General features: G+C 38.1%; 1 protein-coding gene across 4 annotated transcripts in view; it reads left to right on the forward strand.

The window, feature by feature from the left end:
* Window positions 1-22,168, forward strand: part of STXBP5L (syntaxin binding protein 5L) — a 321,677-nt gene that overhangs the window by 56,953 nt on the left and 242,556 nt on the right. For all 4 annotated transcript variants that reach the window (XM_070788639.1, XM_070788654.1, XM_070788646.1 and 1 more), the window contains exon 4: window positions 20,476-20,557. In XM_070788639.1, coding sequence (XP_070644740.1) covers window positions 20,476-20,557 — 82 coding nt within the window. The remainder of the gene's footprint in view (window positions 1-20,475; window positions 20,558-22,168) is intronic.

A 22,168-nucleotide genomic window follows, 5' to 3' on the forward strand; every position in this document is an offset into this window, starting at 1 on the left:
TGTTGGGTGGATATATATTTATAATTGTTATATCTTCTTCTTGGATTGATCCTTTGATCATTATGTAGTGACCTTCTTTGTCTCTTTTCACAGCCTTTGTTTTAAAGTCTAATTTATCTGATACGAGTATTGTGACTCCTGCTTTCTTTTGGTCCCTATTTGCATGGAAAATCTTTTTCCAGCCCTTCACTTTCAGTCTGTATGTGTCCCCTGTTTTGAGGTGGGTCTCTTGTAGACAACATATGTAGGGGTCTTGTTTTTGTATCCATTCAGCCAGTCTTTGTCTTTTGGTTGGGGCATTCAACCCATTTACGTTTAAGGTAATTACTGATAAGTATGATCCCGTTGCCATTTACTTTATTGTTTTGGGTTCGAGTTTATACACCATTTTTGTGTTTCCTGTCTAGAGAATATCCTTTAGTATTTGTTGGAGAGCTGGTTTGGTGGTGCAGGATTCTCTCAGCTTTTGCTTGTCTGAAAAGCTTTTGATTTCTCCTTCATACTTGAATGAGATCCTTGCTGGGTACAATAATCTGGGCTGTAGGTTATTTTCTTTCATCATTTTAAGTATGTCTTGCCATTCCCTCCTGGCTTGAAGAGTTTCTATTGAAAGATCAGCTGTTTTCCTTATGGGAATTCCCTTGTGTGTTATTTGTTGTTTTTCCCTTGCTGCTTTTAATATTTGTTCTTTGTGTTTGATCTTTGTTAATTTGATTAATATGTGTCTTGGGGTGTTTCTCCTTGGGTTTATCCTGTTTGGGACTCTCTGGGTTTCTTGGACTTGGGTGATTATTTCCTTCCCCATTTTAGGGAAGTTTTCAACTATTATCTCCTCAAGTATTTTCTCATGGTCTTTCTTTTTGTCTTCTTCTTCTGGAACCCCTATGATTCGAATGTTGTAGCGTTTAATATTGTCCTGGAGGTCTCTGAGATTGTCCTCATTTCTTTTAATTCGTTTTTCTTTTATCCTCTCTGATTCATTTATTTCGACCATTCTATCTTCTAATTCACTAATCCTATCTTCTGCCTCTGTTATTCTACTATTTGTTGCCTCCAGAGTGTTTTTAATTTCATTTATTGCATTATTCATTATATATTGACTCTTTTTTATTTCTTCTAGGTCCTTGTTAAACCTTTCTTGCATCTTCTCAATCCTTGTCTCCAGGCTATTTATCTGTGATTCCATTTTAATTTCAAGATTTTGGATCAATTTCACTATCATTATTTGGAATTCTTTATCAGGTAGATTCCCTATCTCTTCCTCTTTTGTTTGGTTTGGTGGGCATTTATCCTGTTCCTTTATCTGCTGGGTATTCCTCTGTCTCTTCATCTTGTTTAAATTGCTGAGTTTGGGAGTCCTTTCTGTATTCTGGCAGTTTGTGGAGTTCTCTTTATTGTGGCGTTTCCTCGCTGTGTGTGGGTATGTAGAGGTGGCTTGTCAAGGTTTCCTGGTTAGGGAAGCTTGTGTCGGTGTTCTGGTGGGTGGAGCTGTATTTCTTCTCTTTGTTCAGTCGCGCTGTGGGGAGGGAGGGAGGGATGCTGCAAACAAATGACACTGGCGTGCGCTCGCAGTGCCTCAGCCACACTGGGTCTGCCCCCGCTCACGGCGCGTGTAGCCTCCCTGCCCACACTGCTCAGGCTCTAGGTTGTTCCGCTGGGAACAATCCGAGGCTGGCCCTGGGTTGCATGCGCCTCCCAGGTCCATGCCGCTCAAGTTCAAGCACTCAGGTAGTCCTCAGAGGCGGAGACTCAGTTGGGCCTGCGTTTTGTGCTCTTCCCAGGTCTGAGCAGCTCAGGTGATGAGGTGTTTGGCGAGCGCCAATGCTGCGACTTATCGCCTCCCCGCCACTCGGTTATCTGGGTGTAAAACCGGTGCACCTTCTCAGGCAGATGTTGACCGTCCAGACCCCCAATAAGTTTTAGTTAGCAAAGAAGCCAGTTTTATAGATAATGTCTCTCTGGGGCTGCGATTGCCCCCTTCCGGCTCTGGCTGCCTGTCACCGGAGGGGGAAGGTCTGCAGCTGACTATCTCTGTTTAGTCCTTTGTTCCGTGCGCGGGCTGGCGGTGTCTTAGGTTAGGGCTGGCTTTTCGCATGGTAGATATCCCACAGTCTGGTTTGCTAGCCCAAATTATTTCGCTCAGATAGTGCTCAGGGTATTCAGGCCAGATTCTTACTCTCAGCGATGCAGCCCGTGCCGCGCCTCCCTGCCCAGCCCCCGCTTGCTAATGGCGGATGCAGGCGTCTGCGCTGCTTCTCCGCTGGGGGAGTTACCGTAGGGCTCGCAATCTGCGAGTTTTAATTGTTTATTTATTTTTTCTCCCTGTTATGTTGCCCTCTGTGCTTCCAAAGCTCGGCACGGATTCGGCAGTGAGAAGGTTTCCTGGTGTTTGGAAACTTCTCTCTTTTTAAGACTCCCTTCCCGGGACGGAACTCCGTCCCTCCCTCTTTTGTCTCTTTTATTGTCTTTAATATTTTTTCCTACCTCCTTTCAAGGAGTTGGGTTGCTTTTCTGGGTGCCTGATGTCCTCTGCCGGCATTCAGAAGTTGTTTTGTGGAATTTACTCGACGTTTAAATACTCTTTTGATGAATTTGTGGGGGAGAAAGTGTTTTCCCCGTCCTACTCCTCCGCCATCTTCGCGCCTTCCCTCTTATGTTTAGACCTTTAATCCATTTTGAGTTTATTTTTGTGTAAGGTGTTAGAAAGTGTTTTAGTTTCATTCTTTTACAAGTGGTTGACCAGTTTTCCCAGCACCACTTGTTAAAGAGATTGTCTTTTCTCCATTGTATATTCTTGCCTCCTTTGTCAAAGATAAGGTATCCATATGTGCGTGGATTTATCTCTGGGCTTTCTATTTTGTTCCATTGATCTATATTTCTGTCTTTGTGCCAGTACCATACTGTCTTGATGACTGTGGCTTTGTAGTAGAGCCTGAAGTCAGGCAGGTTGATTCCTCCAGTTCCATTCTTCTTTCTCAAGATCGCTTTGGCTATTCGAGGTTTTTTGTATTTCCATACAAATTGTGAAATTATTTGTTCTAGCTCTGTGAAAAATACCGTTGGTAGCTTGATAGGGATTGCATTGAATCTATAAATTGCTTTGGGTAGTATACTCATTTTTACTATATTGATTCTTCCAATCCATGAACATGGTATATTTCTCCATCTATTAGTGTCCTCTGATTTCTTTCACCAGTGTTTTATAGTTTTCTATATATAGGTCTTTAGTTTCTTTAGATAGATATATTCCTAAGTATTTTATTCTTTTCGTTGCAATGGTGAATGGAATTGTTTCCTTAATTTCTCTTTCTATTTTCTCATTATTAGTGTATAGGAATGCAAGGGATTTCTGTGTGTTGATTTTATATCCTGCAACTTTACTATAATCACTGATTAGTTCTAGCAATTTTCTGGTGGAGTCTTTAGGGTTTTCTATGTAGAGGACCATGTCATCTGCAAACAGTGAGAGTTTTACTTCTTCTTTTCCAATTTGGATTCCTTTTATTTCTTTTTCTGCTCTGATTGCTGCGGCCGCAACTTCCAAAACTATGTTGAATAGTAGTGGTGAAAGTGGGCACCCTTGTGTTGTTCCTGACTTTAGGGGAAATGCTTTCAATTTTTCACCATTGAGGATAATGTTTGCTGTGGGTTTGTCATATATAGCTTTTATTATGTTGAGGTATGTTCCTTCTATTCCTGCTTTCTGGAGAGGCTAGCTGTTTTAAATATAGTAGTGTATACATGCCAATCCCAAACCTCATTATGTTTTTCATAGTGCTTGCACAATTTACAATCTCACTAACAGTGCACAAGGGTGCCCTTTTCTCTATATCCTTGCCAACAGCTGTTATTCCTTGTCTTTCAAATAATAGCCATTTTAAGAAAGAGATAATATCCCATTGCTGTTGAGCATTTCCCTGATAATTAGTGATGTTGAATGCCTTTTCAATACCTCTTAGCTGTCTGTATGTCAGTCTTTTTCGCAAAAGTATCCGTTCAGATCCTTTGCCAGTTTTTAATTGAACTGTTTGTTTTGCTGTTGAGTTATATGAGTTCTTTATATATTTTGAATATTAATCCCTTATCAGACATGATTTGCAAATATTTTCTTCCACAGGATAGGTTGCTTTTTTATTTTGTTAACAGTTTCCTTTGCTGTACAGGAGCTTTTTAGTTTGATGTAGCCACACTTTATTTTATATTTTGTTGTTATGTTTTCCTTTTTGTGTCAAGTCTGAAGAATCATTGCCAAGAATGGTTTCCAGGAGTGTATTGCTTATATTTTCTTTTAGGAGTTTTATGGTTTCATGTCTTTTGTCCAAGTTCTTAATCCATTTTGAGTTAATTTTTGTATACAGTGTAAGATAGTGGTTCAGCTTAATTCTTTTACATATGGATGTACAGAAAACTCCAGTGATGCAGTTTTTCCTGCATCATTTATTGAAGAGACATCCTTCTTCTGTTGAATATTATTGGCTTCCTTGTAAAATATTTGTTGACCAAATAGGCACTGGTTTATTTTTGGGATCTTGATTCTATTACATTGGTTTATGTGTCAGCTTTTATGCCAGTATCATATTATGTTGATTACTTATAGTTTTGTAATATAGTTTAAAATGAAGGAGTATGATAAGTCTAGCTTTGTTCTTATTTCTGAAGATTGTTTTGCTATTCGAGGTCTTTTGTAGTTGTGTACAAATTTTAGGATTATTTGTTCTGTTTCTGTGAAAAGTGCATGGGTATTTTTCTAGGAATTCCACTGAATCTTTAGATTGCTTTGGATGGTATGGACATTTTTAACAGTGTTAATCATTCTATGCATGAGCATAGTATATCTACCCTATTATTTATGTTTTCAGTTTCTTTCATCAGTGTCTTATAGTTTCCAGTATACACGTCTTTCACTTCCTTGGGTAAATTTATTCCTAGGTCTTTTATTCTTTTTGTTGTTGTTGTTGTTCTGTCACCCAACAGTCATATCCAGCTCTTTGCAACCACAGGGACTGCAGCTTGCTAGGCTTCCCTGTCCTTCACTATCTCCCAGAGCTTGCTCAAACTCATGTCCATTGAGGCAGTGATGCCATCCAACCATCTCGTAGTCTGTCGTCCCCTTCTCCTGCCTTCAATCTTTCCCAGCATCAGGGTCTTTTCTAATGAGTCAGCTCTTTGCATCAGGTACCAAAGTATTGGTGCTTTAGCATCAATCTTTCCAATGAATAGTAAGGATTGATTTCCTGTGGGATTGACTGGTTAATCTCCTTGCAGTTCAAGGAACTCTCAAGAGTCTTCTCCAACACCATAGTTGAAAAGCATCAATTCTTTGGTGCTCAGCCTTATGTGTGCTCCAACTCTCACATCTATACATGGCTACTGGAAAAACCATAGCTTTGACTAGATGGACCTTTGTTGGAAAAGTAATGTCTCTGCTTTTTAATATGCTGTCTAGGTTGGTCATATCATTTCCTCCAAAGAGCAAGCATCTTTTAATTTCATGGCTGCACTCACCATCTGCAGTGATTTTGGAGCCCAAGAAAATAAAGTCTCTCACTGTTTCTATTGTTTCCCCATCTATTTGCCTTGAGGCAATGGAACCCAATGCCATGATCTTGGTTTTTTGAATGTTGAGTTTTTTTTTTTCTTTTTTTTTTTTCTAATTTTATTTTTAAACTTTACATAATTGTATTAGTTTTGCCAAATATCAAAATGAATCCGCCACAGGTATACATGTGTTCCCCATCCTAAACACTCCTCCCTCCTCCCTCCCCATACCATCCCTCTGGGTCGTCCCAGTGCACTAGCCCCAAGCATCCAGTATCGTGCATCGAACCTGGACTGGCAACTTGTTTCTTACATGATATTTTACATGTTTCAATGCCATTCTCCCAAATCTTCCCACCCTCTCCCTCTCCCACAGAGTCCATAAGACTGTTCTATACATCAGTGTCTCTTTTGCTGTTTCGTACACCGGGTTATTGTTACCATCTTTCTAAATTCCATATATATGCGTTAGTATACTGTATTTATTGAATGTTGAGTTTTAAGCCAGCGTTTTCACTCTGCTTTTTTACTTTCATCAAGATGATCTTTAGTTCCTCTTTGCTTTCTGCCATAAGGGTGGTGCTATCTGCATATCTGAGGTTATTGATATTTCTCCCGGCAATCTTGAATCCAGCTTGTGCATCATCTAGTGGGGCATTTTGCATGATGTACTCTACATATAAATTAAATAAGCAGGGTGACGGTATACAGCCTTGACGTACTCCTTTCCCAATTCGGAACTAGTCCATTGTTCCATGTCCAGTTCTAATTGTTGCCTCTTGACCTGCGTACAGGTTTCTCAGGAGTCTGATCAGGTGGTCTGGTATTCCTATCTCTTTAAGAATTTTCCACAGTTTGTTGTGATCCACACAGTCAAATGCTTTAGTGTAGTCAATGAAGCAGAAGTAGATGTTTTTCTGGAACTCACTTGCTTTTTCTGTGATCCAGTAGATGTTGGCAGTTTGATCTCTGGTTCCTCTGCCTTTTCTAAATCTGCCTTGAACATCTGGAGGTTCTTGGTTCATGTACTGTTGAGACCTTGTTGGAGAACTTTGAGCATTACTTTGCTAGCATGTGAAATGAATGCTATTGTGCGGTAGTTTGAAAATTCTTTGCAACTGTCTTTCTTTGGGATTGGAATGAAAACTGACCTTTTTCAGTCATGTGGCAATGCTGAGTTTTCCTAATATGCTGGCATATTGAGTGTAGCACTTTCACAGTAGTATCTTTTAGGATTTTAAGTAGCTCTGCTGGAATTCTATCACCTCGACTAGCTTTGATCATAGTGTTGTTTGCTAAGGCCCACTCGACTCTGCATTCCGAGAGTCTGGCTCTAGGTGAGTGATTACACCATTGTGGTTATCTGGATTATTAAGATCTTTCTTGTACAGTTCTTCTGTATATTCTTGCCACCTCTTCTTAATATCTTCTGCTTCTATTAGGTCCATATCATTTCTGTCCTTTATTGTGCCCATCTTTGCATGATATGTTCCTTGGTATCTCTGATTTTCCTGAAGAGATCTCTAATCTTTCCCATTGTATTATTTTCCTCTACTTCTTTGCATTGTCCACTTAGGAAGGCTTTCTTATCTCTCCTTGCTATTCTTTGGAACTCTGCATTCAAATGGATATATCTTTCCTTTTCTCCTTTGCCTTTAGCTTTTCTTCTTTTCTCAGCTGTTTGTAAGGCCTCCTCAGGCAACCATTTTGCCATTTTGCATTTCTTTTCTTCAGGACGGTTTTGTTCACCTCCTCCTGTACAATGTTTCGAACCTTCATCCATAATTCTGCAGGCACTCTGTCTATCAGATCTGATCCCTTGAATCTGTTTGTCACTTTCTCTGTATCATCATAGGAATTTGATTTAAGTCATACCTGAATGGCCTAGTGATTTTTCTTACTTTCTTCAATTTAAGTTTTTGCTGTTTTTGCTTGTTTTGCTTTGTTTTGCTGTTTTGCTTCTTTTTGCTGACTCTATAGAGCTTCTTCATCTTCAGCTGCAAAGAATATAATCAGTCTGACTTTGGTATTGACCATCTGGTGATGTCCTTGTATAGGGTTGTCTTGTGTTATTGGAAGAGGGTGTTTGCTATGACCAGTGTGTTCTCTTCACAAAGTTATTTTAGCCTCTGCCCTGCTTCAGTTTGTACTCCAAGGCCAAACTTGCCTGTTACTCCAGGTATCTCTTGACTTTTGCATTCCAGACTCCTGTGATGAAAAGAACATGTATTTTGGTGTTAGTTCTAAAGATCTTGTAGGTCTTTAGAGAACTGTTCCACTTGAGCTTCTTTGGCATTAGATTACTGTGATACTAAATAGTTTGCCTTGGAAACAAACAGAGATGATTTTGTTGTTTTTGAGATTGCACCAAGTACTGCATTTTGGACTCTTGTAGACTATGAGGGCTACTCCAGTTCTTCTAAGTGACTCTTGCACACAGTAGTAGGTATAATTGTCATCTGAATTAAATTTGCCCATTCCAGTCCATTTTAGTCCACCGATTCCTAAAATGTTGATGTTCACTCTTGTCATCTCCTGTTTGATCACTTCCAATTTGCCTTGATTCATGGACCTACCATTCCAGGTTCCTATGCAGTATTGCTTTTTTTTTTTTTTTAATTTTTAAACTTTACAATATTGTATTGGTTTTGCCAAATATTGAAATGAATCCACCACAGGTATACATGTGTTCCCCATCCTGCATCAGACTTTACTTCCACCACCAGCCACATCCACAACTGGATGTTGTTTTTGTTTTGGCTCAGTCTGTTCGTTCCTTCTGAAATTTTTTCTCTGCTCTTCTGCAATAGCATATTGGGTACCTACTGACCTGGGGAGTTCATCTTTCAGTGTCAGATCTTTTTGCCTTTTCATACTGTTCATGGGGTTCTCGAGGCAAGAATACTGAGGTGTTTTTCTATTCCCTTCTCTAGTAGACCACATTTTGTCAGAACTCTCCACCATGATCCATATGTCTTGGGTGGCCCTACACAGCATAGCTCATAGTTTCATTGAATTAGACAAGGTTGTGATCCATGTGATCAGTTTGCTTATTTTTGTGTGATACAATTGCAAATGGTATTGTGTTCTTAATTTCTCTTTCTGGTAGTGTATAGAAATGTAACAGATTTCTGTGTATTAATTTTGTATCCTACAACATTACTGAATTTATATATCCTAGTAGTTTTCTGGTGAAGACTGTAGAATTTTCTATGTAGAGTATAATGTCATCTGCAATGAGTGACCATTTAACTTCTTCCTTTGCTGTTTGAGTCCCAGATGGGTATGTACAGTTTCTTGGTGAGCCCTGTCAACATACTCATCCCTGAAAAAGGAGGGTAGTGATCGATACTGCTTCCTTTCAAGTGGGTGGGTTGGAAGTTCACCTTCCCACTGTGCTCCAGTGACATCAGGAGATAAAGGAATCATAGTATCAATCACTTCTCCCTGCATCACCTTGTTTTGCCTCATTGATGTAAACAGTGGTTCAGCTCCTATTAGGATTCTCTGGTATGATTTGGTTGCTGACTAGCCCTGCTTCACCCACCTTGTTCAGTCTTGTTGCTGTCAAGTGGAAGGATTCTGCTTCCAAATTATCACCTTGCTGACTTGGGGTGCTAGGAGGGTGTGAGTGAAACCTAATGATAACTAGCCCCACCTTATACTACCTCATTCAAACTTGTTGCCACTGTACTCCAGGGCTGCCATATCTTGTTGGAGAAATTAAAATAACATCCTTATACTGGTAAGAGGATAGAAGATCAACTGCTGATTTAGACTCAATAGTACTACCCCATCAGGCTTGTATTGCTTCCCCCTGCCTCCACTGCTGTGGAGATGGGAATTCAGCATCCTGCTTAGTGCACTGATATAACCTGGCAGTGGAACAAAGTGCTACCTGCTTCTTCCAGGCAGGGGATGGGTGATTAGCAACCTGCTTGTGTCCTTAAATACCAGTGGCTATAGGATTTAAAGTGTACTCTCTGCATGGTGGGAGTGAGATGAGGTAGATGAGCAGCTCCCTAGTCAGCCCTCTTGAACGCCATGGAGTGGGAAGGAGGAGAGTATGGTTTTTTTCATTGATGTTTGGATAGAATAGGATGGATAATGCCACAGTTGGCTTTTAGCCCACCCTCTTCTCAGTCCTTTTGGAGAATAGCTTTTCTTGGATTTTTTGCTTTTGTCTTTATTTTTTACCTGTCCTAGTTGGTGATACTGGGTTGAAAACTTCTGCAGTGCTCTGTCTAGCATATATGGGACACAAAGGAAACTCAAGGAACTCACTACTGTGTCATTCCACAAGTCCTGAGATGCCTGGAAATTTCTTTCTTTCTTTCTACCTCAGAGTTTACTTTTGCTTGTTTATAATGTTATCTCCAGGGTTTTTGCTCTTGTTTTCAGTTATGAAAGACAGAAACTGGGAGAATAGGGCTGTTCCCTCTTGGCAGAATTGTAATTCCCCATCCCCAAATTTTAACATGTGTTTTCCTTCCATTCAGCTTGAATTATTTTCTAATTTCTACTTGTTTTCTTTAACTGTGGGTTATTTATAAATGTTTTATTTAGTTTATAAATATTAGAGATTTTTCTAGAATTCTTTCATTATTGATTTCTAATTTAATTCCATTGTGGTCAGACAGTATACGGAGAAGGCAATGGCACCCCACTCCAGTACTCTTGCCTGGAAAATCCCAGAGACAGAGGAGCCTGGTAGGCTGCAGTCCATGGGGTTGCAAAGAGTTGGACACGACTGAGTGACTTCACTTTCACTTTTCATTTCCACCCATTGGAGAAGGAAATGGCAAGCCACTCCAGTGTTCTTGCCTGGAGAATCCCAGGGATGGAGGAGCCTGGTGGGCTGCCGTCTATGGGGTCGCATAGAGTCGGACATGACTGAAATGACTTAGCAGCAGCAGACAGTATATTAACTGAATCCTTTTAAATTAACTGAAGCTTGTTTTATGGCCCTGTCTGTGACCTATCATAATAAATGTTAAATGAATGAGTATTTTGAAATGAATGAATATTTTGCTATTGTTGGTTGGATTTATCTGTAAATATTAATTAGGTAAAATAATTTTTATTTTATCACTTGTTTTCCTAAGTTGACCATCTCCATGCTTTATAATTTTTATTTACTTTTATATTAAAAATAGGTTTATATTTTAACATATGTTTTTAAGAGATGTTACTTTTCTTTTTAGAGAATACATTAATCATTTTAAATTTCACCTTTCAATATTTTCATATAGTAAATTTGACTTTTTTCTTTTAATATACAGTTCTATGAATTAAATACAAGTATACCTCATTTTATTTTGCTTTGAGATATTCATTTTTGTAAATTGAAGGTTTGTGCTAACTCCTGTCTTCAAGTCTATCAGCACCATTTTTCTAACAGCATTTGCTCACTTAGTGTCTCTGTGTCACTTTTTGTTAATTCTTGCAATGTTTCAAGTCATCCACCAGCAAAAAGGGTGTGACTCACTGAAGGCTCAGATGATGTTTAGCTCTTTGCAGAAATTAAGTATTTTTAATTAAGATATGTACATTGGTTTTTTAAAGACATAATGCTGTTACACACTTAATAGGCTGCAATATAGTATAAAAATAACTTTTATATGCACTGGGAAATCAGAAAATTTGTGTGACTTGCTTTACTGTGACTATTTTCCCCTATTAGTTTTATAGTTTTAGCTTTTTAATTTAAGCTGTGATTCATTTTGAGCTAGGTTTTGTATATGGTATAAGGATGGGATCTACATCACTTTATATGTGGATGTTCAGTTGTTGTAGTAATATTTCCTAAAAAGAAGTCTATCTCCATTAAATTGTCTTGATATCCTTGTTGAAAATCAGTTGACTAAATACATGAGGATTTATTTCTAGATTCTCAATTCTGTTCCAGTTACCTATATGTCTACTCTATTTCAGCACCTCATTGGTTTTGATTTCTGTAGCTTTCTATGTATTTTGAAGTTTGAGTCTTCCAACATTATTCTTATTTTTTAAGGTTTGTTTTTTTTTTAATATACTGGGTCTCTTAAATATCCATATGGATTTTTGTCTATTGTCTATTTCTGCAAAAATCATTGTCTTATCTATTTCTGCAAAAAAAAAAAAAAAATGCAGCTGGGATTTGGATAGGGATTTCTTTGATTCTGTATTTGCAGAGTATTACCACCTTAACAATATTAAGTCTTTTGATCTATGGGCATTAGATGTCTTTCCACTTGTTAGGTCTTTAATTTTTTTCATTAATGTTTATAGTTTTTGGAATACATATTTTGTACTTCTTTTGTTCTATTTATTGCAGATTCTTTTATTACTTTACTACTGTAAATATAATTTTTTTCTTAATTTTTGGATAGTGCTTTGTTAGTGTATAGAGTGGAGAAGGAAATGGCAACCCACTCCAGTGTTCTTGCCTGGAGAATCCCAGGGACGGGGGAGTCTGGTGGGCTGCAGTCCATGGGGTCGCTAAGAGTCGGACATGACTGAAGCGACTTAGCAGCAGCAGCAGCAGTATATAGAGAAAGTTGATTTTTGTACATTGATTTTGTTACCTGCAGCCTTAATGTTACCTCTTTTATTAGTTGTAATGATTTTTCAGTGTATTTCTTAGGATTGTGTGCAGACATACCTTGGAGATATTGTGGTTCCAGACCATTGCAATAAAGCAAATACCACAATAAAGCATCACATGAAGTTTTTGGTTTCCTAGTGGATATAAAGTTATGTTTACACTCTGCTGTTGCCTATTAAGTATGCAATAGTATTATGTCTGAAAAAATAATGTACGTGCTTTAATTGAAAAATACTTTATTGCTTAAAATGCTAAGCATCATCTCATAATGCAGGGTTGCCATAAACCTTACATTTGTAAAAAAGCTCAGTGTCTGAGAAGTGCTAAAAAAGTAAAGCACAGTAAAATAAGATATACCTGTATGTACAAGATCATGTTATCTACAAATAGTTTTAGTTCTTCTTTTCTAATCTGGGTATCCTTTATTTCTCTTGTTCAGTTGCCCTGGATAAAACCTCTGGTACATATTTGTCTCATTCCTTGTCTTAGAAGGAAATTATTCATTGTTTCAGTAGTATGACATTAGCAGTAGGTTTTTTGTACATGCCCTTTATCAGATTGAAGAAATTTCTTTCTATTGTTAATTTATTGAGAGTTTTTACCATGAAGGTGTACAAACTTCTTTCAAATAACTTTTCTTCACTTCTTGAGATGACCAAGTAATTTTTGTCTTTTAGTCTGTTGATAATAAATGTATTACATTATTGTTGTTATTATTATATTATTATTAATTGATTTTTTGTTGTTAAACCAGTGTTGCATTCCTGGAGTAAATCTTACCAGATCATAAGAAATGACCCTTTATAGATGTTGCTGGATTCATTTTGATTATTTTTTGCTGAGTATTTTAATGTCTGTATTAGTAAATTATTAGTCCTTAGTTTTCTTTCTTTGTAACATCTTTGAATCAGGTATCAGGGTGAAAGTGAAGTTGTTCAGTCATGTCTGACTCTTTGTGACCACATGGACTGTAGCCTACCAGGCTCCTCCATCCATAGGATTTTCCAGGCAAGAGTACTGGAGTGGGGTGCCATTTTTTCCCCCTGGGATCTTTCCAACCCAGGGATTGAACCCGGGTCTCCTGCATTGCAGGCAGACGCTATACCGTCTGAGCCACTACTGGCCTAATAGCATCTTATGGGAAGTGTTTTCTCTTTTGATTTTTAAGAGAGTTAATGAAGAATAGGTAGTAATCTTAACTTTTTGGTATATTTCACCAATGATGCCATCTGAGCTTTTCATCCTGGATAGTTAATTACTAAATCAGTTGCTTTAAAGGACTATTCAGATTTTAAAATTTCTTTTCTAATCAGTTTAGGTAATTTATGTATTTCTAGGAGTTTGTTCATTTCTTCTATATTATCTAATTTGTTGACATATAAATTGTTTATAATATCCTCTATAATCTTTATTTTTATAAGATGTGTTGTCACATTTTTAGTTCCTAATTACTTGTGTATTCTCTTTATTTAAGGTTGATGTAGCTAAATGAATTTTGCTGATTTTTTTTTTTAAAGAACCAACTTTGCTTTCATTGATTTTGTTTATTGTTTTATTTTCCATTTTATTTATATCAGCTCATCTTTTTAATTTCCTTTTTCCTGATTGCTTGGGTTTAGTTTTCTCTGCTTTTATTGTTTCTCATTAATTTTAGGTTACTGAATTTTAGGTTACTGAACTGAGATTTTTTTTTGTGTGTGTAGATGCTTTAGCTCTTAATTTGTATCTGAGAACTGCTTTATCTGTATTCCCTAAGGTTTATTATGTTGTGTTTTAATTTTAAAAAATATTGAAATATAGGTGTTTTACAATGTTGTGTTAGTTTCTGCTGTACAGCAAAGTGAATCAGCTATTTGTATACATATATCTCCTCTCTCTTGTTTAGTGTCATATGTATATGTTTTTTATCTGTTTTTCTTTCTGTAGTTAATTTCTAGGTTTTTCTTTTTTTTTTAAGAAAAAATTCTTGGTGTATTTTTATCCTTTTAAATTTGTTTAGACATGTTTTGTGACATAGCATGCAGTATGTCCTGAAGAATGTTTTATATGCACTTAAAGGATGTATAGTCTGCTGTTAGGGGATGTAAGTCCTCTGGATGCCTATTAAGTTCAGTTGGTCTAATGTGTCACTTAAGACTACTATGTCTTTAGTATTTTTTTTTTCTGGATACTCTGTTTATCGATATAAGGGGCTGTTCAAATCCTCTACTATTATTGTATTATTATCAGTTTCTTCCTTTGCATCTGTCAATATTTGCTTCATATACTTATGTGCCATTATGTTAGCTGTATGTTAATGAATGTTATATCCTCTTGTATTGATCCTTCTATCATCATGTATTTGCTGAGTTGTGTTGAACACTTTGCAACCCCGTGAACTGTAGCCTGCCAGGCTCCTCTGTCCATGGGATTCTCCAGGCAAGAATACTGGACTGGGTTGCTGTTTCTTCCTCCAGGATTAACCTAATATATCATGATAAATATTGCTCTTTAAAGAGCAAATTATTTTCCTACTTACAGTTTTTTGCTAAAGATCTACTATAAAAATAATTTATTCTCTCTATATTTTCCTGCTACAGTAATGCTAAGACATATCTATAGTCTCCTCAAACCTCAGGTGTTAAGAGCATATTATTCTGTTTGAGTTGGAACACTGCTTCATATAGTCAACATGTTTTTTTAAGGCACTCTAAGAACTCTCAAGGACAGTAAAAGAAAAACATTACTGTTGCCTACAGATCTTTCAGGTATTTTTCCCCTCAAATTTTAAATTAAACGTTGTGATAACTGGTTTCTCTTTGTTTTCCATGATACAGTCTTTAAGTTATTTTTCTTTTACTTTGAGCCACTCCTTCATTTTCAACTTGCTGAGCAGGCAGGCTTTTCGTTTCCACAGAAAAAAATTCCTACGGCTGCGGGTAGGCGTCCTTATTCCACCAGTCTTTTGTTGTGCTGTTGGACCCAGTGACTTAGGTGGAAAAGTACAAGGTATTCTTCCATGGTGGATGTGATGTGGTAATAAGAAACTGGGATCTAACAGGATCCTGGATCTAACAGTTCCCTGGATCTAACAGGACCCAGGGAACTGAGAAGCTGGAAGGCACACCAGTAAGGCTGAAGTGTGTTTTATGCAAATTGTATGCTGTTCTAGTAACTTTTCCATCAGAGGTTTTGTAGATCAAGAGTGAAGAATCTTCTGCTGCGTGAGACAACAAGTAGGAATCCTCCTGCAACTACTTGATTTTCTTAGAATTATATAATGCCTTTCTTTTTCCTTTGTGGTAGACCTTGTCTGATATGAGTATTGCTACCCCAACTTTCTTGTTGTTTTCATTTGTATGAAACGTTTTTTACCTATTCCCTCACTTTCAGTCTGTGTGTGCGTTTAGCTCTGAAATGAGTCTCTTATAGGCAGGATATAGATGCGTCCTTTTTTTTTTTTTTTTAAGAATACAGTCAGCTACCTTATCTTTTGACTTGAGTATTTAATCCATTAACATATAAAGTGATTATTGATTGGCATGTATTTATTGACATTTTGCTTCTTGTTTTTTGTTTTATGATTCTGCTCTGTTCTTGCCTTGTGGTTCAGTGATTTTTTTTTTTAGTGTCATACTTGTGTTCCTTTCTCTCTTGTTTCTGTGAATCTATGGTATGTTTTTGATTTGTAGTTAACATGGGATTTATATATGTTGATCTATATGTCACTTTGTTACAAAGTGGTAGTCATTTGAGCTTAAACACATTCTAAATGATCTACATATTTTACTTCCTTCCCGCATGTTGTTTTTGATGACATATTTTACACCTTCATATTTATCCCTTAATTGTTTCTTGTAATTGATTTTACAATTTTTGTCTTTTAATCTTCACATTATCTTTTTTAAGTGGTTGATCCATAGTCTTCACTATATATTTGCCTTTATTAGTACGATTTTTCCTTTCCTATGAATTCTTACTTCTTATTGTAGCCATTTCTTTTCCACGTAGGGAAGACTCTTTAGCATTTCTTTTAGGGTCAATTTAGTATTGAACTCTTAGTCTTTGCTTGTCAGAGAAAGTGTTTTTATCTCTCTTCCATTTCTAAATGATAATCTTGTGGAATAGAGTATCCCAGGTTGTAGGCTTTCCCCTTTCAACTCTTTAAATATGTCATGCCACTCCCATCTGGTCTGCAAAATCTGTAGAAAAATCAGCTGATAGCCTTATGGTGTTCCCTTGTATGTGACTTTTTGTTTTTTATTTGCTGCCTTTGCAATTATCTCTTTATTTGTAAGTTTTTCCATTTTAGTTATGATATCTCTTGGTGCAGGTCTCTTTGGTTCATTCTGTTTGAGGTCCTCTGTGCCTCCTGTGTCTGGATGTCTGTTTCCTTCTTCAGGCTCTAGAAATTTTTAGCCACAATTTCATCAAACACATTTTAAACTCCTTTCTCTATCTTTACTTCTTGGACCCCTATAATGTGAATGTTAATATGAATGCTTGATGTTGGCTCAGTGATCCCTTAAACTATCCTTACCTCTAAAAATTTTTCTTTTTCCTGTTATGACTGGGTGATTTCCATTATTCTGTCTCACAGATTGCACGTGCATTTTTCTTTGTCACCTAGTCTGTTAATTCCCTCAGTCTGTTTTTCATTCCAGTTGTTATACTCTTTTTTTTTAAAATATAAATTTATTTATTTTAATTGGAGGCTAATTACTTTACAATATTGTATTGGTTTCTTTTTCTCTGGTTCTTTTTTATATTTTCTAGTTCCTTGTTTAAATTCTCACTGTATTCATCTATTCTTTTCTCAAGTTCAGGTCAGTTCAGTTCAGTCACTCAGTTGTATCCGACTCTGTGACCCCATGGACTGCCACACCCCAGGCTTCCCTGTCCACCACCATCTCCCAGAGCTTGCCCAAACTCATATCCATCCAGTCGGTGATGCCATCCAACTATCTCATGCTCTGCCATCCCTTTCTCTTCCTGCCTTCAATCTTTCCCAGCATCAGGGTCTTTTCCAATGAGTCAGTTCTTCACATTGGGTAGCCAAAGTATTAGAGCTTCAGCTTCAGCATTAGTCCTTCCAATGAATATTCAGGACTGATTTCCTTTAGGATTGACTGGTTTGATCTCCTTACAGTCCAAGGGACTCTCAAGAATCTTCTCTAACACCACGGTTCAAAAGCATCAATTCTTTGGCGCTCATTTTTCTTTATAGTCCAACTCTCACATCCATACATGACTACTGAAAAAAACATAGCTTTGAATAGATGGACCTTTGTTGCCAAAATAATGTCTCTGCTTTTTAATATACTGTCTAGGTTGGTCATAGCTTTTCTTCCAAGGAGCAAGCATCTTTAAATTTCATGGCTGCACTCAACATCTGCAGTGATTTTGGAGCCCAAGAAAATAAAGTCTCTCACTGTTTCCATTGTTACCCCATCTATTTGCCATGAAGTGGTGGGACCAGATGCCATGATCTTGGGTTTTTGAATGTTGAGTTTTAAGCCAGCTTTTTCAATCTCCTCTTTTACTTTCATCAAGAGGCTCTTTAGTTCCTCTTTGCTTTCTGCCATAAGGGTGGTGTCATCTGCATGCATATCTGAGGTTATTGATATTTCTCCCAGCAATCTTAATTCCGCCTTGTGCTTCATGCAGCCCAGCATTTCGCATGATGTACTCTGCATATAGGTTAAATAGGCAGGGTGACAGCCTTGAAGTACTCCTTTCCCAATGTGGAACCAGTTTGTTCCATGTCCGGTTCTAACTGTTGTTTCTTGACTTGCATACAGATTTCTCAGGAGGCAGGTAAAGCCGTCCGGTATTCCCATCTCTTGAAAAAATTTCCACAGTTTGTTGTGATCTACCTGCCTTTGGAGAAGGCAATGGCACCCTACTCCAGTGTTCTTGCCTGAAGAATCCCAGGGATGGGGGAGCCTGGTGGGCTGCCATCTATGGGGTCGTTAAGAGTCGGACACGACTGAGCGACTTCACTTTCACTTTTCACTTCCATGCATTGGAGAAGGAAATGGCAACCCACTCCAGTGTTCTTGCCTGGGGAATCCCAGGGACAGGGGAGCCTGGTGGGCTGCCATCTATGGGGTCGCACAGAGTCGGACACGACTGAAGTGACTTAGCACACAGTCAAAGGCTTTGGCGCAGTCAATTAAAGCAGATGTTTTTCTGGAATTCTCTTGTTTTTTCTATGATCCAACAGAATTTGCAATTTAATCTCTGGTTCCTCTGCCTTGAACATCCAGCTTCAACATCTGGAAGTTCTCTAGTCTTTCCCATTCTATTGTTTTCCTCTGTTTCCTTGCACTGATCACTTAGGATGACTTTCTTATCTCTCCTTGCTATTGTTTGGAACTCTGCAGGTTTTTAAAGCCATTCAGGAGACTCATCTTCCTGATTCCAGCACAATGGCTGGGGTGTCCAAACCCCTCATTCCTTAGGGAGAACTTCCCAATCTGTGATATCCCCTTCTTTTTCTGTGCTTCCTGCTAGGCACTGGTCCTGATCACTTTGCCTTCCTCACTACCTGACTCTATGTGGATCTTTCTTTACACCCTTGGTTGTAAAAGAACCTTTCTGCCAGTCTCTAGTTTATTTTTAGCAAGCCTCACATGTAGATCTATTTTTGATGTATTCAACAGGAGGAGGTGAGCTCAATGTCTTCTACTCCACCATTTTGATCTCTCTCCATTTCTTTTATTTAACATATTTTGTTTTCCTGATTTTGTTCAGTTGTCTCTATGTGTTTTCTTGCATTTCATACAGTTTAAGATGATTATTTTACATTCTTTGTCAGGCAGGTCATAAATCTCCATTTCTTTGGAACCGGTTACTAGAGTTCTATTACTTTCCTTTGGTGGTGTCACATTTGCATAACTCTCTGTTGTCTTTGTAGCCTTACATCGGTGTCTGTGCATTTGTGGAAGTAAACACCTCTTCCAGTTTTTACAAACTGGTTTCATGAGATAAAAACCTCCTGTCTGTTTCCTGAGCTGATAGGATTATATCCATAATTGCTGTTGTGAAGCATGCATGGGAGGCAGTTTTTGCTGGGTCTACAGTGGCATCTATGACTTGTGGGCTTGTTACTGGGTCTTGGGATGGTATGGATGGATCCCTTCTGGTCCCTGGGTGGATGTGACTGCCTGTAGTACCTTGTTCAGTAGGGTAGGACTGGGACAAGAGTCCGCTTTAGGGTCCATGCGTGGGTCCTCAGCCAACAGGTCCTTGTGCTAGGAGTGTTTATGGTGTTTTGGGCCCTCTCAGAATTTCTGAGAGTATAGACAGGAGTATATACCCAACGTTCTGTTGGGTATATTTGGTAGCAGGACTGTTCACAGACTGCTGTTGGGAGGGATTGGGATTCGGTGTAGGGCCCTTTCAGATCTCCAAGTAGGAGTGTTTCCTACTGGGACACTGGTCATTCAGGATTGTTGTAGACTGTCAGACTATGGATTATGAGGAAGCTGGAGTCATATATAGGGCTTTTTCAGAAACTCCAAGGGGCAGAGACAGGAGTATCTCCTGTCTAGTCTTTGTGTCAGCAGAAATTCTAGCATACTGTGGCAGTGAGGGGGCTTGAGCTGAGTATAAATCCTTTTTAGGATCTTAGAGGGCCCAGACAAGCATGTTTCCTAAGGGGTTCCTATGCCAGTAAGATTGTTCCTAAACTGTGGCTGAGACCTGCTGGAGGTCTGTTAGGGGGCCGTTTCAGAATCAACAGTCTGATGAACTATACGTTACTTCCAGGGGCTCTCCTCCAAAGGTGGAGTGAGCTGGAGCTGGTTCAAAGGCCACTTCCTGGTCTACAGCCAGGAACAAGTTCTTGATTATGCCTGTTAACCTGATACATGGATGAATGTGACTCCTCTGGATCTCTTGACATATGGGATATGCTGGTGACAGACCCAGAGCCAAATGGGATTGTAGCTAAATTCTCAGGGGAACAGAGCTATTTCTGTTTCTATAGCTGAGACCACAGTCAGTGAGTCAGCTGCCTAGAGGCAGTTCTGTCTCCTCAGTGGAGAAAATGGACTGCACCTTCATAACCTCCAACCTGGATCCTGGAGCTCCTGAGAATGCACTTTGGTCTGTGCATGCAGAGGCAAAATTATTGTTGTTGAGGGGGTTGATGTGTGAGGGACATTTTATTCAGTCATTTTGCTGACAAACAATGCTGTATAATATAATTTCCATTAACTAAGACCATGATTTTTCAACCCTTTATTTACAAAAATAAAGGTAAATAATAAGCCAAATGTTGGTTGCTAAGTAGGTTAGTTTTTTTCTTTATACCTGAATATTGATACTAATTAAAATGTTAGAATCCTTGACTTTTATTATTTTAGACTTGGAAGACCTGGTGTTGATTGTTATTGTCAACATGAAAGTGGTGCGGCTGTCCTGCAACTCCAATTCTTGATCAATGAGGTAAGGATCTTCTTGAATATTTATGTCACACACATTGTGTAATTGTTTTCATAGTATTTTTCTACATGCTTAAAGATATATACATATGAAATATTATTCATGGTGACATTTTTCGTTAAAGACTGCACTCCTGTATTTGTTAATTTATTAAATTTTAAAGGAAAAAATTTGTATTACCAGAAGATCCTGTTATTGTGATTGTGTAGCATAATTTATAGATTAATTGTTTAAGCAATTTTAAAAAAATTACTAAAATCCTTTGATTGCCATACTGACCATTAAACTTTCCCTCTACACTCTCCTTTCACCAGGTTGTTTAATCATCTAGTGTTAATTTTCATGTTTTATCTTTATCTTCCATTAAATAATCTTTTCAGTTTTATAATTTGAATGCGTTTGTCTGTATTTTTATAATCATTTGTTGGTGTATGAGGGCATAGCTATTTTGACATTGGCTGCCTGCTGCTGCTAAGTCACTTTAGTCGTTTCCGACTCTGTGTGACCCCATAGATGGCAGCCCACCAAGCTGCCTACCCTATTCCTATTTTTATAGACCTATGGTGATGAGGAACTCCCTAAAGACAAAGTTTATAAAGCTCAGAAAGTGTAGTTGAAGGCTGCTTAAGGCCTTCTTGACTCATATTTTTACAATGGATCCTTTAATATTCTAGAACTCTTTTATGTTAAGTGAGTCAGTCAATACAAAAATGTTCTAAGAGTTTATGCCTTACCAAATTTGAGCACTTAGCAGATTGGGCTCAGTATGTTGAGAGAAAAATATGAGATATCATTGGTGGTTTTCTTATGGCATGAATGATGATCTTTTATTTGACAACTCTGTGTATTTGCATATATATATCTTTCTAAGAATTTTTACTCATAAACATGGGTAAAATATTTCATATAGCTTTGTATCAGTGATACCTGAGATATGAAAAATTTATGATACTGAGACATGTCCACGTTTTACTTTTCTTGACTCAAAAATCTTTCTCAGAAGGCTGTGAGATTCTCCTTATTGACAGATCTAGCATATTTCATATGGTAGGCATATTTGCTATGGGGTACCAAAATGAGAGAGGGAAATAAAGAGCAGGGAAAATATTTTTTTTAATATTTTATTGTAATAGCTAGTCATTAGTATCTAGAATGGCAGCCTTTTTGAAATCTCAGTGTTACACTGTAGCTCCCAGAGCAAAATGTGGGAGATGGTGAAGGACAGGGAAGCCTGGTGTACAGCAGTCCATGGGCTTGCAAAGAGTCAGACATGACTGAGTGACTGAACAGCAACAACTTTATAGCTCCTAGTTGAAAGATCTCAGTCCTTTGCCTTCTGTATAGATGTTTACTGGTAAGCATAAATTGTTTCCAGGTGATTTTCTCTGTGTCCTGTCCTCTGAGAATTGTCTTCAAGGCCTTAAATTTGTCTCTGTGCTGTTACATACGGAGAAGGCAATGGCACCCCCACTCCAGTACTTTTGCCTGGAAAATCCCATGGACGGAGGAGCCTGGTAGGCTGCAGTCTATGGGGTTGCTAGGAATCAGACATGACTGAGCGACTTCACTTTCATTTTTCACTTTCATGCACTGGAGAAGGAAATGGCAACCCAC

This window comes from Bos indicus, chromosome 1, assembly GCF_029378745.1.
Source record: "Bos indicus isolate NIAB-ARS_2022 breed Sahiwal x Tharparkar chromosome 1, NIAB-ARS_B.indTharparkar_mat_pri_1.0, whole genome shotgun sequence".
Classification (NCBI taxonomy): domain Eukaryota; kingdom Metazoa; phylum Chordata; class Mammalia; order Artiodactyla; family Bovidae; genus Bos; species Bos indicus.